Raw genomic sequence first — 14428 nt, forward strand, 5'->3', positions numbered from 1 at the left:
TTTCTGTTGAAAATGAATTTTGTCCCTCTTTCTGCTGACTTTGGATGATCTCAGAAAGTAGAAGTGTTATATGCAGTACAATTCAAATGTGGCTGCAAAATTAATGACTCTGAAATATCAAATATTAATGATAGTTTGGATTGCTGTTAACCAACATGAATGTGGCTAAGCAAAGCCTGAAGTAAGCTTTACAATTGAACACTCTGGTTCGGGGTCAGTTTGTAACTGGCTTCGCCGTGTGTAGTCTTTCGATAATGCAGTCACCAGAACGTTCGTACTTTAAAGTTTTACAGTTGTACATTTGAATAACTTGAGGAGAGTATTTGAAGCTTACATTTTAGAGAAGTTTGGCTGAGCCAAAAAGAGTTTTGGCTTTTCAACTCAGGCAACTTCTTCATTATGAACGTTTTGTTTGAATTTTATTGCGAAAAATTAAAATCAATTTTTCATTCATTCTAACGCTTCAGTAATTGCTACAAGAAGTGCATAATAGCAGCCTTTATAATTAGCATGCTTAGTAAAGCTTGGTATACGTTTTGCTAACAATATTAACGGGTTTAGCAACAGATTTGACCGAGGCAAAATTAAAAAATCAACTGGTAGCACCAATTTCCCCTATTTTTTTCTTTTTATGCGTCTTTTGTGCTTTGTTTTGGTTTTAATAGGAGCCAGACTGTGCCTCACTGGTTTGAAAATTTTAGGTCGGTTTGGTAAAAATTAGCGCGCATTAGTACGCAGAACAGGTAGCAACGAGTGTCTCAGACTTGTATTCGATATTTATTCCTTTTTCACCAGTAACGGTCTAGCCAACGACGGAATCCTGAGACTGATTTGGGTCGCCGCAGACTTGTTTCAGGGTATTTGACTGAAAATGGAACTATCTCATCCAAGGTCTTTACACAATTTAAGATAACAAAGTTCTCGAAGATGTGTATATCCCACAATGGCTGCTTATGTTTGTCCTTTATAGTGTTGTAGAAGGACCTGTCAATTCTAACTTGTATATAACATTCACCCACTTGACATTTCATCATCTCTAGTACCAGAGTGATATCCAAAGTTCCAAAATTGAGATTTAGGTTCACAAGTAGCGGCGCTCTTTCAAGTATCCATATAAGGGGCGTTAATTCGGTGGTGGTTCCATTGTATTGGAGTGAAAGGAACCTTACTCGGTCGAGAAAAAACATACACACTATGCGGGAGAAAAGACGCTCCATGGAGTCATTGCTTTCAGTATGGCTAATTGACTTATTCGCATCGGTGATATAAAGTCTCAAAACTGTAGGATGCGCCGTTGCTGTAATATATGGTCCATACTCCGTCAATTTTAAAAACTCTCCAATTGTCATTCTCACCTCAACAGAGTGAATATAAAAACATTTAAACCTCCATATCCAATTATCTGTCTCGTTTAGCACGTGCAAAACGTGGAATAGATTTGATGACCTTGACTTAAGAATAAACTCTGAGCTTGGTGGAGGGCAAATATGTAACACCAGTTGACCCTCGAACGAATAATACGGCATGAATACATACTGATGGCGATACTCATCCCCAGTCCACACTTGAAGCACAGTAGTGAAGTAAAAGTAACGCTCAATCAAATGTTTCACAACATCAAAGTCGAAGATAATATACTTTTTATAATATGTTGAAGCAGGTGGACTTCCACAGTGGATATAAATCGTCTCCCCGAATCTTCTGGAAAAAGGAATCATACTTGCACGTACAGTTGCCCAATAACCAAAAAGTTCGTAGATACGTAGGCAAGTCTGGTTTACGGGTGCCAATCTATTGGCAATTTTGTAGGCTCTATCTCCATAAGCGACTTCCACCAATAGCTCAAATTGGTCAATTTGTGATAGCAAATTTAAACACAAAAGTACCACATCTTCAGGAAAAGTTAGTAGATGCTCCTTTAGTTGAATAGCCTTGAAAAGCAATTGAATGGGGAGGTCGAGAAGCTGCATGTTATGATGCGCGCCGATATTGGGTTTAAGCGCGGGGGAGGCTTTCGCAGCAATATATCAAAGCCAGATGGTTACAAAATTAGGAAACTACAATTATACAGGTGGCCTGGCTTTTCACAATTATATAAAAGAAGGGTCCATCAGTGTTTTTGGTCCAAAGAGTTTCCTCAAAATGGATTTAAAGCCTCTGATCGTGGCACTCTTTCGATACAAAATGCTATAGTTTCAAATCTCAGAACTTACAAGTCATTTGACAGCTAATACTATTCAAGTCACTCAATATGCGAGTTTCGGTAGTTGATTAACCCGGGCATCTGAGAGGGTACAAGTATCAACCATGTGATAAGTAATCACGCTGTCGATTGTCGCCATGATGTAGTGCTTGTGCGTATGCAATCAGGCTTGAAGTACACAAAGTGCCTAGAGGGTTGTTCAATTCAAGGACCAATGAGCTCTTTTCTATAAGAGGTTATGCTTTTTGTGTGTTATCCACTTTGTGAAGGAATTCTGTATTTGCTCACGCGAGGGGTATAAGGAGAATATAGATCTCAAATGGTTATATATATGTTTACACAATGAAGAAAAAAACTAAAGATGTATGCATGAAGTAATAGAAATTCTTCTTCTCCTTTTCAAAGAGCTATTTCAAGTAAAGAGGAAATTTAAAAAAAAAGAATATAGCCGCGTTATGGTGCCCAAGTGCAGTTGTGACACGTAGGCGGAGGAGGAGCAATTACAAGAAAGAATACTCTATTTGTACTTTGTGTTGAGTACAGAGTACTTACACGTAATTTCAAAAAACAAAAAAAAAAAACAAAAAAAAATAGGAGATCTTTGTTTTCTTTCTCTCTCTCTCTCTCTCTCTTTTCTCAATAAACAACAAAAACAAACAACAAAAATTTTCATTTCATTTCATTTCCATTCCTTCTCCTAAAAACATTTGGTATTTTCACCTTTTACACTCTTTTCTTTTTTTACATTCCAGTGGATTTACTCAAACGTGTTTTATTGAAGGAACTACCACGTTTATCTCCTCCAAATTATGAGTTCTTCAGCTTCGTCAACTTCTGCAAAGAAAGAGGGGCATTTATCACCACCACCACAACAACAACAACGTCGCCACCGTTCATCATCATCAGTTGGTGAAATAGCAGTTGGAGATACTTCACCTTCATTGTCAACCATGCCTACTTCAAAGGCAGCAAGAAGAAGGTCTAGCGCCAGAAGAGCCGAATTAAAGCGTGAAACCAAATCAGATTGGGCAATTGCAAATCATCTCGTCATTGGGTTTAGAGAATTAGTTTCTAGACAAACTTGGATTATACCCTTTTTGGTTTTGGCTGCTGCATTTGGGACATTCTTCCTCTCTAGCCCAGAAGGAAAAATTCACAAGTTCTTGGAAGATATGATTGTACCATCATATCATATCCCAGGTACTGACCAATATGGAAAAGGTGCTAATGATTTCAAATTTGTTGGATTCTATGCAATTTTCTTTACATTTTTAAGAGAATTTATGATGTGTTGTATTTTGAGACCAATTAGTGTTTTCCTTGGTGTAACTAAGGAAGCCAAACAAAGAAGGTTTTTGGAACAAACTTATGCTATGTTCTACTATGGAATTAGTGGTCCATTGGGATTATGGATTATGTCAAGGACACCATTGTGGTTTTTTGAGACTACACCAATGTATCTCGAATACCCCCACAAGACCCATGAAATTTATTTTAAAGTATTCTACTTGGGACAAGCAGCTTTTTGGGTCCAACAATCTGTCATTCTTGTTTTACAGTTGGAAAAACCAAGAAAGGACTTTTTTGAGTTGGTTTTGCATCATATTATTACCATTGCATTGATTTGGTGTTCATATAGATTCCATTTCACATGGATTGGTATTGAAATTTTCATCACCATGGATGTCTCTGATTTTTGGTTAGCCTTGTCCAAAACATTGAACTATTTAGATTCCAAATTGACGGGCCCATTCTTTGTATGGTTCATTGCAGTGTGGATTTATTTAAGACATTACATCAACTTGAGAATTTTGTGGTCGGTTTTAACCGAATTCAAAACTGTTGGTGAATGGGAATTGAATTGGGAAACTCAACAATATAAATGTTACATTTCACAACCAATTACATTCTTTTTGATCTTTGCTTTACAATTGGTCAACATTTACTGGTTGGTTTTGATTTTAAGGATTTTGTCAAGATACATATTCTCTGGTGAACAAAAGGATGAAAGAAGTGACGACGAAGAAGAAGAAGAGGAAGAGACCAGCAACAGCGAAGAAGAGAAGAAGGAAGAATAGACTATATAGCTAGATTTTTAATTAATTAATAATAATAATGTCACGATTGCATGCAAAGAAAGAAAGAAAGAAAGAAAGAAAGAAAGAAAGTGTTGTTTTTGACTCTGAGTCGAAATCAAAAACAAATGTCGCGACTTTTCGAAAATGTAAACAAAGCAAAGTAAACAGACGAAGAGACACACATCACAACCATCTATACAACTTTCTTCACACTATGTCTCAAAGGTTACGCACCCTAAGCAAGGAGGAGCTAATACAAAAGGTTTTGGAGTCAGAAGCTATTTTAAATGAGTTTCAAGAGTCCAGTAAGGATCTAGAAAAAGCGTTGGAAGATGAACTTCAAGAATTGGAAACGGCAAAGTTGAACCTAGAGCATCAAGTCATAAACTTGAAGAATCAGTTGATTGCGTCAAAGCAGCAAAACTTAGAACAAGGGAAGGAGTTGGACAGTCTACAAGATCTCTTGCTAAGCAAAGATCAAGAAATCATCAATTTACAACAGAAAATAGTCAAGATTGAAATTGCAAATGCCTCAATGGAAAGCCAGGATAGGATAATGCTTAACAAATATCAGGTACAGCAGTCATTCAATAATGAACTATTGGAAAAGTTGGCGATCTTGGAAGATGAGTTGGATAGGACCAAGAAGGAAAACGCTGAGAGGCAATTGCATATTACCAATTACAAAATTCAAATAAAGGACTTACAGGACAAAATCAAAAATGCTGAACCTGATGAGAATGCAGCAGATGTGCTGTTTGTTAGCTTGTTGGATGTACTAAAGAGCACACCTCCACCAAATGTACTTCGAGATGTCACCAATACGTCACAAAGCAAAATGAAGAAATCCGATTCACTTCAAAAATTAAAGAACTTGACTAGAGATATCGACATCTTTTTAGGGAAAAAGCATCATCTAGATGATTCGCCAATTGAAAAATCAAAAAGATTGTCCATATTGAAAGCTCCATCTCTGACAAAGTTAACAATTCTGGATCAATCAGTGCAAATTGACACAGACAGAAAAACCAAGCGTCTTTCATATAGTAAAAGGTATTCTCAATTACCCTCAATATCAGGTAGTCCGAGAACTATCGATCGGCATTTCTAGGAAGTTAATTTAGTAAATATTGAGTGTATAGATGCTACCATGAACTTAAAGACACGCAAAAATCTGATTTCGATTTTCTTTTGTCCAGTTTGCTACTTACTCTCTCGACGTTCAACTCAAACATGGATTCATTCAATGATATACTTAAGAGATTTGACAATGGAGAAGTGCTTTCATATCTTGTTGATATGAACAGAAAGCTTTCCAAAGGGGAGGACCTTGAGGAGTCTGATTTCAACGTATACCGTGACCAATTGAATCAACTTGTTGAAGAACAAAAGAAAAGACAACCACAACCAATTGCGAAAAAGAAGAAAGCGGAACAAAGTGCTGCACCCGAGCTTAAAGTTCAATCTTCATTGAATGTATTCAAGTTGGTTTCACGCAACTTGGTGATGGTTCTACGTGTACTTTCTTCCAAGATTTACGACACTGCAAACCTGCTATTAAATGATGTTTACTTGGACGAACATGGCAACTTGAGCCAACTATCAAAAGTGGCTATAATCATTCTTATTGACCTTTTCGAGCATTTCCCCAGTCAATTGGGTTCATTAATCAGCTTTTGCGTTGCCCAGATTTACAAGATTTTGAAGAAAGATACAAACATTGATAGTGACTTGATATACTTGTTATATTCAGTTTCCAAGAATGCGACGAAGCAAGACATTGATGAGAAGTTGTGCGCTAAATTGATCAAGATTTCCACAAAGTCCATTTTGCAAGATACGATCTCATTCGATATTGAAGATGAAAAGTGTTCGACTACCGTGCTTTTGAAAAAGAATTATGTTCAGTGTCTCAAAAATCTTTTGGTGTTGAGTATATCTAGTCATTATGAGTCTTTGGTGGAAGCTTCAGCTAGTTCAAGTTCAGCTGGAGCCAAGATGAAACCAGAAACTATTATGACGCAACAATACCATTTTCAACAGAATATACTATCTACAAATGAAAAAGTTTTTGAGTATAGCTTGTCTAGTCCACTCAAGGAGGTGCGTGTGGCAGGAATTGATTTATTATCGAATCTTCTTATCAATTTCACTCCAACCGGGAATTTCAGTGCCATTGAGTACTTGATTAGATTTTACCCACTACCCGACGAAAATAATTGGGATGCGAGCTTGTCAGTGAAGCTAGATACAAATGGTGAGCCAATTGTGGCAACTAAAAAGGAAAGAAACTCCATTCTTCATCACGATAGTCCATTTATTCTCAGGTCGCAATTGGAACAAAATATTTTACAATCAAGTATAGCCGCCACCATTATATTTTATATCCAAATGGAACAATTTCAAAATCCAGATTACTTGAGTTCCAACTTGATAAACATCTTGCAAATGGTGCTTTTAAAGTTTGATGATTTGAAATTTGACAATGATCGAGTTGTTCACATACAAGACACGAATTGGAACAAAACTCTAACCAATTGGAAAGTAATTCTTGACTACGTTGTTAAAGAAACAGGCTCTGCCGCTGGTGACATTCTATCGAACTACTTGTATTCAAAGTTAAACAGCACTGCCAACAAAATTACCGACACCAAACTGGGAGAGAACACTGAGCTGGTGTCGTTGAATAGAGATAAAAAACGTGAGTCAAGAATCTTTGGTTTCAAGACTACCAAATCTTCGAAAAAGAAGACAACAGGATCAGATATCAATATCTTTAGAAACCCGTATCAAGCAAGTCTTATTTTGTCAGTTATTGAAACCATCATTCCTGGAGGTACAAATATTGAATCCTCTGAAGAGAGAGATAAGGATGAGGAGAAAAAGACTGTTAATGATTTGGAAGACGACTTGGAGGTTACGACTTCTTCTGACACTCGGGGACTATCATTTTTAGAAAACACCTTGTTCACCTTGATTGCAAATGACAACTTTTATACTCGTAATAATGCTATAAAAACATTATTGACGTACGCGAGGTTCAACCCAGCTCATATTAATCAGTTGATATTATTCGCATTTAAATTTGTTGATCAAGAACACAAGCATTCTGATATAGCATCAGCTAGGGGTCCACACAACACTTGCAGCATAGCATCGGTAAGACTTCTTAGCTATTCATTGGCATTGCTGTCTTTAATCAAACAAACGGATCCAGCCTTGTTACAAAATACAATCATTGTGAGGGTATTGAGTTTTTGTACACAGAATTTAAAACATAGTGGAAACTCAAATATCAAAAATTCCAGTTGTTGGGTTATCTTGGCTTCATTGGTGTCATTATACAACTTTTCCGAGTACGTTAAATTAAACTCGTCCCAGTTATTGATATTTTGGAAAAGTTTACTTACATCACAGTTTCTTTCTGTCAATTCAGGGCTATCAGGAAGTGACGAAACTAATGAAGTCATTTCTAACTTAAAAGTGCGAGCATTTGCTTTGGTGTGTTTGCATAACTATTTGAAATCAGTGGACTTGACTCCAGAGTCATTCAAGCAAATTCTGTTTTTGTTGACCAAATCATACAATTACTTGTCTCATTTAGAAAGTACCATTGAAAATGTCAGTGCTGTCACTACATTGAATGCAGACAGCTTCAATGACTATGATTATAACCCCAATATTCTCAACAATATATTGTACACCAACCATTCGTTTAACGGGAAGTTGTCTTCGGAAAGGATGATTGTAAGCTTGGTGTTTTACACTAAGAAGGTGATTTTGCAAAGCTATAAAGAGATAGCAAGCTCACTCAAAAGTGAAATCAATTCCAACTTGGTCATTTTCCTTATCAAAATTTTTAGTGATCATAGAATCTTTTCAAGAAACGTTGCGTTAGAAGGTGATAAGTCATCAAAGAGTAAACTGAAATATATATCAGTGCATGCGGATCTGATTGATGATTCTGTGAGTTACTTTGGTGAAGACTACAACTACAATTTTGGCTTGACTAGCAAATGGCCCACTGAGGTAAAATATAGGCCAACTATTCTGGAAAAGGATCTTCGTGAGCAAACGCCACCAACAAACAGTGTCTTCACATTACACAACAATGGACGCGCTGCCTATTGGTTTCATTGTTTAGAAGAAGTTGCATTTTCTTCATCATCAAGATGTATCTCGTGGGATCCCAATGATTTCTTGACTAATGACACCCCGTTGAGTGGCGAGTCCTCATCTATGTTGATGACGTCATTGGTTGACCTTGCAATAGACTTGTTCAAAACACTGTTTGCGCACTTGACAAGTAAAATTCAGTTTTCGTTATTGGAACAAATTCGAAATTCGCTTACAGCCCATCAAGCTGATGAGCTAAGAATCAAGGCTATAATGTTGAATGTGTCAGTAGCTATGAACGGGGTTGTGAAAAACATGTCCGAAAATGAGTTGAATTTGGACAATGGTGTTGCTTCAACTCTTATTGATGTGATAAAAAAAATCAATCTTAAGAATGCTGAACTACTCACACTCAATTCCGAGACAATGGGGCTCACCGCACTTTTAATTAATAAAGACGAGGCATACGGGGTTATAACTAACCTTATCAACGACGTTGTAACCGACGGAGACCCTTTTCAAAGAGGATTCTCGGTCCTTTCAATGGCCAATATCTACCTGAAGAAAAAGATTGGCCTCAAGGAAACTTACAATATTTTGACTCAATTATTGAACGATCAAAATCCTGTTGTTTATTACTTCACTTTGCAAAGTCTTGTCAAGTTATTTGAATCCAACTCAGATATGTCTTCATTAGCACCACATCTTTTGGAAAGACTTTATAATAACTATTTGGATAACCATTTTGGATATAACGTTGCAGATAATGTGTCGGTAAGTCTTAAAACCAGGTTTGGATCAATTGGAATAATGGCAAGGTTGTTGCAGTTAATCATCACATCTTTAGGGCCAGAGTTGCGTGAATGGCAACGACACGACAAGGCAACTTTGAGAAACCTTATCGTTACTTTGAGTTATGGAATTGGCTTAGCAACTTCGGATGATTATATAGAGATCTACAAGCAGTTGATGGAACTATTCAAAGAGTTGATCATATTTGACCCAAACCTTATCGAAGGTGAAATTGGCGTTTTTACAAAGTTGTTGAATTTGATAATATCCAAGAACATGAAAATTGCCGTGGCCAATGTTTCTCCTACTTCCTTGAATACGGATTCGATTTTCCCATTCACTGCAAGTTTTGATTTGTATTCTTCGGCATACAGCTGTTATTACGAACTTGTAAAGATATACGGAGTGGGAATAATTTCACAAGAGACAGAGTATTTATTCTGGGTATCAATGAACATAGTCCCATGTCCTGAATTGGAACAACTTGTTTTACTTTGGATAGAGTGCAGTTTGGAAAAGAATTGGTTCAACACATTAAACACATTACTAAAATCAAGTATGAAAAAGTTGGTGGATCCATTCCTCGAATCAAACTATCAGCAAAAGCTTTTACCATTAAGTCAACGACAAAAGAAGCACAGTAAGGCAAATGTTGTCGATTTCAAAGATGAAGAGAATGAAGGAATTGTTGATGAGAATGAGGTAAAGTTGGAAAAAAATGAGCCCATCACATTGCAATTTAGGATATTTATCTATGATGCATTGAATCATTTATTACTGTTGGCGTACAAAAATCCAAACTTGATTGAACGATTAAAGAGTAAAATCGCTGAAATTGTCAAGCTTTCGTTCTTGGGTGCGTCGTCTCCAATCCTCGAATTGAAATTGAAAGGGCTTGATTTGTTGAATTCTGCTTTGGAGTTGTTTGGCGACCTTGAAGATCCATTATATCCTTCCACATCCATTTTGGAGCAACAACAAGCTCAAATAATTAGTGCATTGGTGCCTTGCTTTGCTCCAGGAAATGACTACAAGGTCATTGCTCATGCTATTGGAGTCTCATCCAACTTTATTAACTTGCCTCGGATAAAGTACTACTCCAAGCAAAGAATTTTGAAAACATTGATACAATTATTGGAGGAGATTTCGTCAAATAAATTCTTAAAGTTTGGGTTTTTGGAAGATATGTCAGAATTTGGAAAAAAGAGTATTCAGTTGGCTATTTTGAATTGTTGGGCTTTGTTGAGAATCGAAGCCTATGAGGATCCAGATCAAAATGAGGATGAATTCGAGCAGGTGTTGGAAAAGTATTCTGAGTTGTTGATTTCGTTGTGGATATTATCTTTAAGAGAGTATTCCATTGTCAAATACAGCGAGTCTTCTAGCAGGGAACTCGAAATTTATGGCAATTATTGGATCAATTTGGTGACAGTCTTGAGTTTGGAAACAGAGACCAATTTCACATTGATCAATGACTCGCTCTCTGGAGATAGCGACAACTTTTTCTTCATTTTATTCAGTCAATGCATTGAGTCCTTGATCAAAAACAAAAACATTGTTCCTATTTTAAAGTCGTTCAACAAGTTGATGCGTATAAGCACTTTGGTTGATTTAGCGTTCAATGACCATATATTTGGAGAGTTGATTGATATTATTGATCGTTACATGTTGGTTGAGGATGATGCAGAGGTTCAGTGCTTGTTTTTGGATAGTATCGAAGCAGCGTTCCGTACTTACATCACGTCTCATCAAGCAGATTTGGAATCAGGGTTTGATAAATTGTTTGAATTGATTCGAGTCACTATGATACCATTATTCAGGATATTACCATTCCTTAAATCCGACTTTGACAATAGCTCAGATAATTATGAAGTTTTACTCAGAAATGCCGAAACTGCACCAAACTTGTTGATTTTGAAGAAAACTTTTGAAAATTTGGTAAAAATGATATCCATGTTTCCAAATGTGGTGAAGCAAGACCTATACTCGTGTCTTTTATATATCTTTGCTAAAGTTTATGAGAGCAAAAAAGTGTTTTTGATTTCGGTTATACTCCCATATTTGAAGCAAGTTGTCATAGATTGCACCAAACTTGGTACTGACTTTGTCAAGCCGTTCTATGATATAATCTCCAAGTATTACTCCATCGATGCCGAAGATAATTACACTGTTTTGACTTCAGTGATACTTGTGTCATATGGTGGTATTCAGCTAAATGCCGAGAATTCGAAAAAATTAAGTGATGGATTGCTTCAACTTTTACTGAGTGAGAATAGCGCATCTTTAAGCTTGCAATGTATCAAATCACTTATGCAAGAAAAAGGTTACCATGTTGATATTGTCTTGAAAGATTTAATAGCCGACCTTGTGAATGAAGTAACGGGCATTGAATCAAGTGATAGTGTCAACTCCAAACTTGCGTTTGAAATATTGGTATTATACACAAGAAACGTCGTGGAGAACAAGGAAAAGTTGACTGCTATTTACTCCCTTTTGCTACCTGTATTGACTAAAAATGGTGCAAACGATAAGCTATACACACGTGACAAACTTTTGTCTTTAGTCAAACAGGATCCTCAAGTGTTCAAGGAGGTTATCAATAAATTTTTGACCCCTTCACAAAGGTCTTCAGTGGAAGAGCTTATTAAGTTGAAAGGAGAGGCTTCACAAGAGAGTATGACAGATCCCCAAATAGAATTGAAAACTTTTGTATAGAGCTTTAATACATAGTCGCGTTGATAAATTCTTATTGTTCTTGAAAAACTCACGACGCGTCGTGCAATTTTTCCATTAGGAAACCATTCGGGAGAGCCAAAGGGAAAAGTATGACAGAAGAGGGCATCGAAGGAAGCATTAATCTTGCAAGCTCTTTATTATTTGCCCCGCCAGAGCCACACTTCGGAAAGGACGAGAATGAAGAATCAAATTCCGCTGATGTGTTCACGCCCAACGCAGAATCGAATGTGACAGATAAATCGACACCCAATGCAGAAACCGATCCATCTGAGGATCACAATGATGCAGCTACTGAGCTGAATTGGGATTTCAAAGAGGTCAAATTGTTCTCTGGTCAGATGATTAATCTTGAACGAAGGGAACACCAGCAAACTTCTGTACAAATGACCGAAAAAGACAGTCTTTACATGGACATGGATTCACTTTTTGCAAAGGTTGAACTTAAAAACAAAATCAAAGACAACTCAGCAAAGCTAGATTCAAAAACGGAGCGTAACACCTCAAAATATATGCCATTGTGGACCGAAAAGTATAAGCCCCAAAATTTCCTACAGTTGTGTCCTGCTGGGAATGAAAGACAATACCGGCTAATTATGCGATGGCTTCAAAAATGGTCTCCGTTGGTATTTGGTGAAAGGGTCAAAGAAACGGATGGAACAGATTCACTTGGTAGACCAATTCGTAAGATTCTACTTATTCATGGGCCACCTGGGGTAGGCAAGACGGTAGCAACCCACATTCTAGCTCGTCAAATGGGATACAATATTCAAGAATTAAATGCAATGAACAGTATGGACACTCTTCCCCAAGGATCCATGCAAAATTCAGGTACGAATAACCCATACTCAAATGCGTCTAGTGCTTTGAAATTGAAGATTCAAAATACATTGACCTCCAATGCCGTGTCCAAAAACGGGAAACCTTTTTGCTTGCTCATAGACGAGTTGGACTCATTGGCCAATACAAATGATGTTGTTAAGATTTTGCAAGATATTGTCAATGCAGACCAACGTGCTTATTCGAAACAGAGGACCACAATTGGGCTTGATAACAAAGATCAAAGGAAATCGAAAAAAGCTGATAGGATATTAAACAGACCAATTATCTGCATTGCTAATGACATATACTCACGTCAACAAGGAAGATTTGGTCCGAACCCACTAGAGAAGATGAGGGTAATATCAGATGTTGTTACGTTTCGAAAACCAGCTATTGTGCAAAGAGCAACTGGTGCCAAAGTTAGTGGTAGTGCAATGAAATCGGTGAAAGACTTTCTAATGACAGTTAGCGATAGGGAAAAGTTGGGATTGGATTATAAAGACATTGGTGAAATTTGTGAAGTATGTGACGGAGACTTGAGAGCATGCTTGAATCAGATGCAATTTTCAGGAAGACGTGTAGCTTCCCTCCATAATGCCAAAAAGGTTTCCCCTATAGATAAGCATATATCCTGGTTCACAATGGTTGAGGATGTTTTCAAAAGAGACCCTCAATTGAAAAAAGAAGATAATTTCAAAGTTGTTTTGCAAAAGTACATGGATGGTAATGGAAAATCCATCACTGGTAGTAATGATTTAATTGAGAAGTTCATTAATGGTGTCTTTAACAAGTACCTAGATATTGTTCACTTACAAGATGACAGTTTAACTCGACCTGGCGAACTTAGTGATTGGCTTCACTACCATGACCTTTTCAACAACAATTTCAATGATGCAACTCAATACAACGCACTGATAGCTTTAAAAAGCTGGACATTATTTAGCGATTTGAAGAATTACGGTGACATCACCCTGTTGATTCCTAGCGTTAAAAACTTGTCATTTGAAAGTTTTGAAAAGATGAAAGAAAATCGTCATATCGTTAAAACAGTTATATCTAGTGTCCCACCCAATACTCGATTGGCTTTAGGAAGCACGAACGATGATAATATTGCATGCTGCTTCCTCCCATGCCTTACAAAGATTCTTACCCCAAGCTTATCGTCTAAGCTTAAAAGTAATCTCAACTCGAATGAGGCTGAAAAGCTCCAAAAGGTTATACTGTTGATAGATGCGTTCAAGTTAACACTTGAGACAAAGAAAGATTTCGAAACGGGTCAAACAGAGCTCAAGATCGGGCCAGATTGGGATTCGCTATCGGTATTTGACACATTTGTTGCTGGAAGATCAAGTTCAATCGAGACCAAACAGCTTCAGCTCAAACGGCAAACATTGTTTCCTTTAATTAGTGCGGAGTTGGACGGTTTGAAGACTTTATCCGAAACTGGAAAGCATAAACTTGATGATGTGAAAGTTTCCGAATCAAAGAGGGCAAAAATTGGGAAACAAGGAGGTCAAACATTCAAATCCGAATATGACAGCGTCAAGTCTGCCACTAAATCCGACAATGATATTGTGAAACAGGTTCCTAGGATTTGGGTCAATTTTAACGAGGGCTACTCCAATGCCGTTAGAAAAGAAGTGTGCTGGAAAGACATATGGCTGCCGTAAACGGTTCACAAAAG

General features: G+C 37.2%; 4 protein-coding genes across 4 annotated transcripts; 3 read left to right on the plus strand and 1 right to left on the minus strand. All coding sequences in view use genetic code 12, as the record gives it.

Annotated features, from left to right (window-relative positions):
• Positions 1-1011: 1011 nt before the first annotated feature.
• On the minus strand, positions 1012-1970 carry I9W82_000199 (uncharacterized protein; the record flags this gene model as incomplete). The annotated part of the gene is made up of 3 exons (XM_067690795.1): positions 1012-1096; positions 1537-1564; positions 1721-1970. The coding sequence occupies 3 exons, from the start codon at positions 1968-1970 to the stop codon at positions 1012-1014; spliced, it is 363 nt and encodes a 120-aa protein (XP_067550225.1).
• A 1042-nt stretch (positions 1971-3012) lies between these two features.
• Positions 3013-4281, plus strand: LAG1 (sphingosine N-acyltransferase; the record flags this gene model as incomplete). The annotated part of the gene is made up of 1 exon (XM_067690808.1): positions 3013-4281. The coding sequence occupies one exon, from the start codon at positions 3013-3015 to the stop codon at positions 4279-4281; it is 1269 nt and encodes a 422-aa protein (XP_067550226.1).
• A 214-nt stretch (positions 4282-4495) lies between these two features.
• On the plus strand, positions 4496-5392 carry I9W82_000201 (uncharacterized protein; the record flags this gene model as incomplete). Its single annotated transcript, XM_067690819.1, has 1 exon — positions 4496-5392. The coding sequence occupies one exon, from the start codon at positions 4496-4498 to the stop codon at positions 5390-5392; it is 897 nt and encodes a 298-aa protein (XP_067550227.1).
• A 122-nt stretch (positions 5393-5514) lies between these two features.
• I9W82_000202 (uncharacterized protein) lies at positions 5515-14414 on the plus strand (the record flags this gene model as incomplete). Its single annotated transcript, XM_067690830.1, has 2 exons — positions 5515-11863; positions 12001-14414. The coding sequence occupies 2 exons, from the start codon at positions 5515-5517 to the stop codon at positions 14412-14414; spliced, it is 8763 nt and encodes a 2920-aa protein (XP_067550228.1).
• Positions 14415-14428: the final 14 nt, after the last annotated feature.

Source organism: Candida metapsilosis (genome assembly GCF_017655625.1).
Source record: "Candida metapsilosis strain BP57 chromosome Unknown scaffold1, whole genome shotgun sequence".
NCBI classification, from domain to species: Eukaryota; Fungi; Ascomycota; class Pichiomycetes; order Serinales; family Debaryomycetaceae; genus Lodderomyces; species Lodderomyces metapsilosis.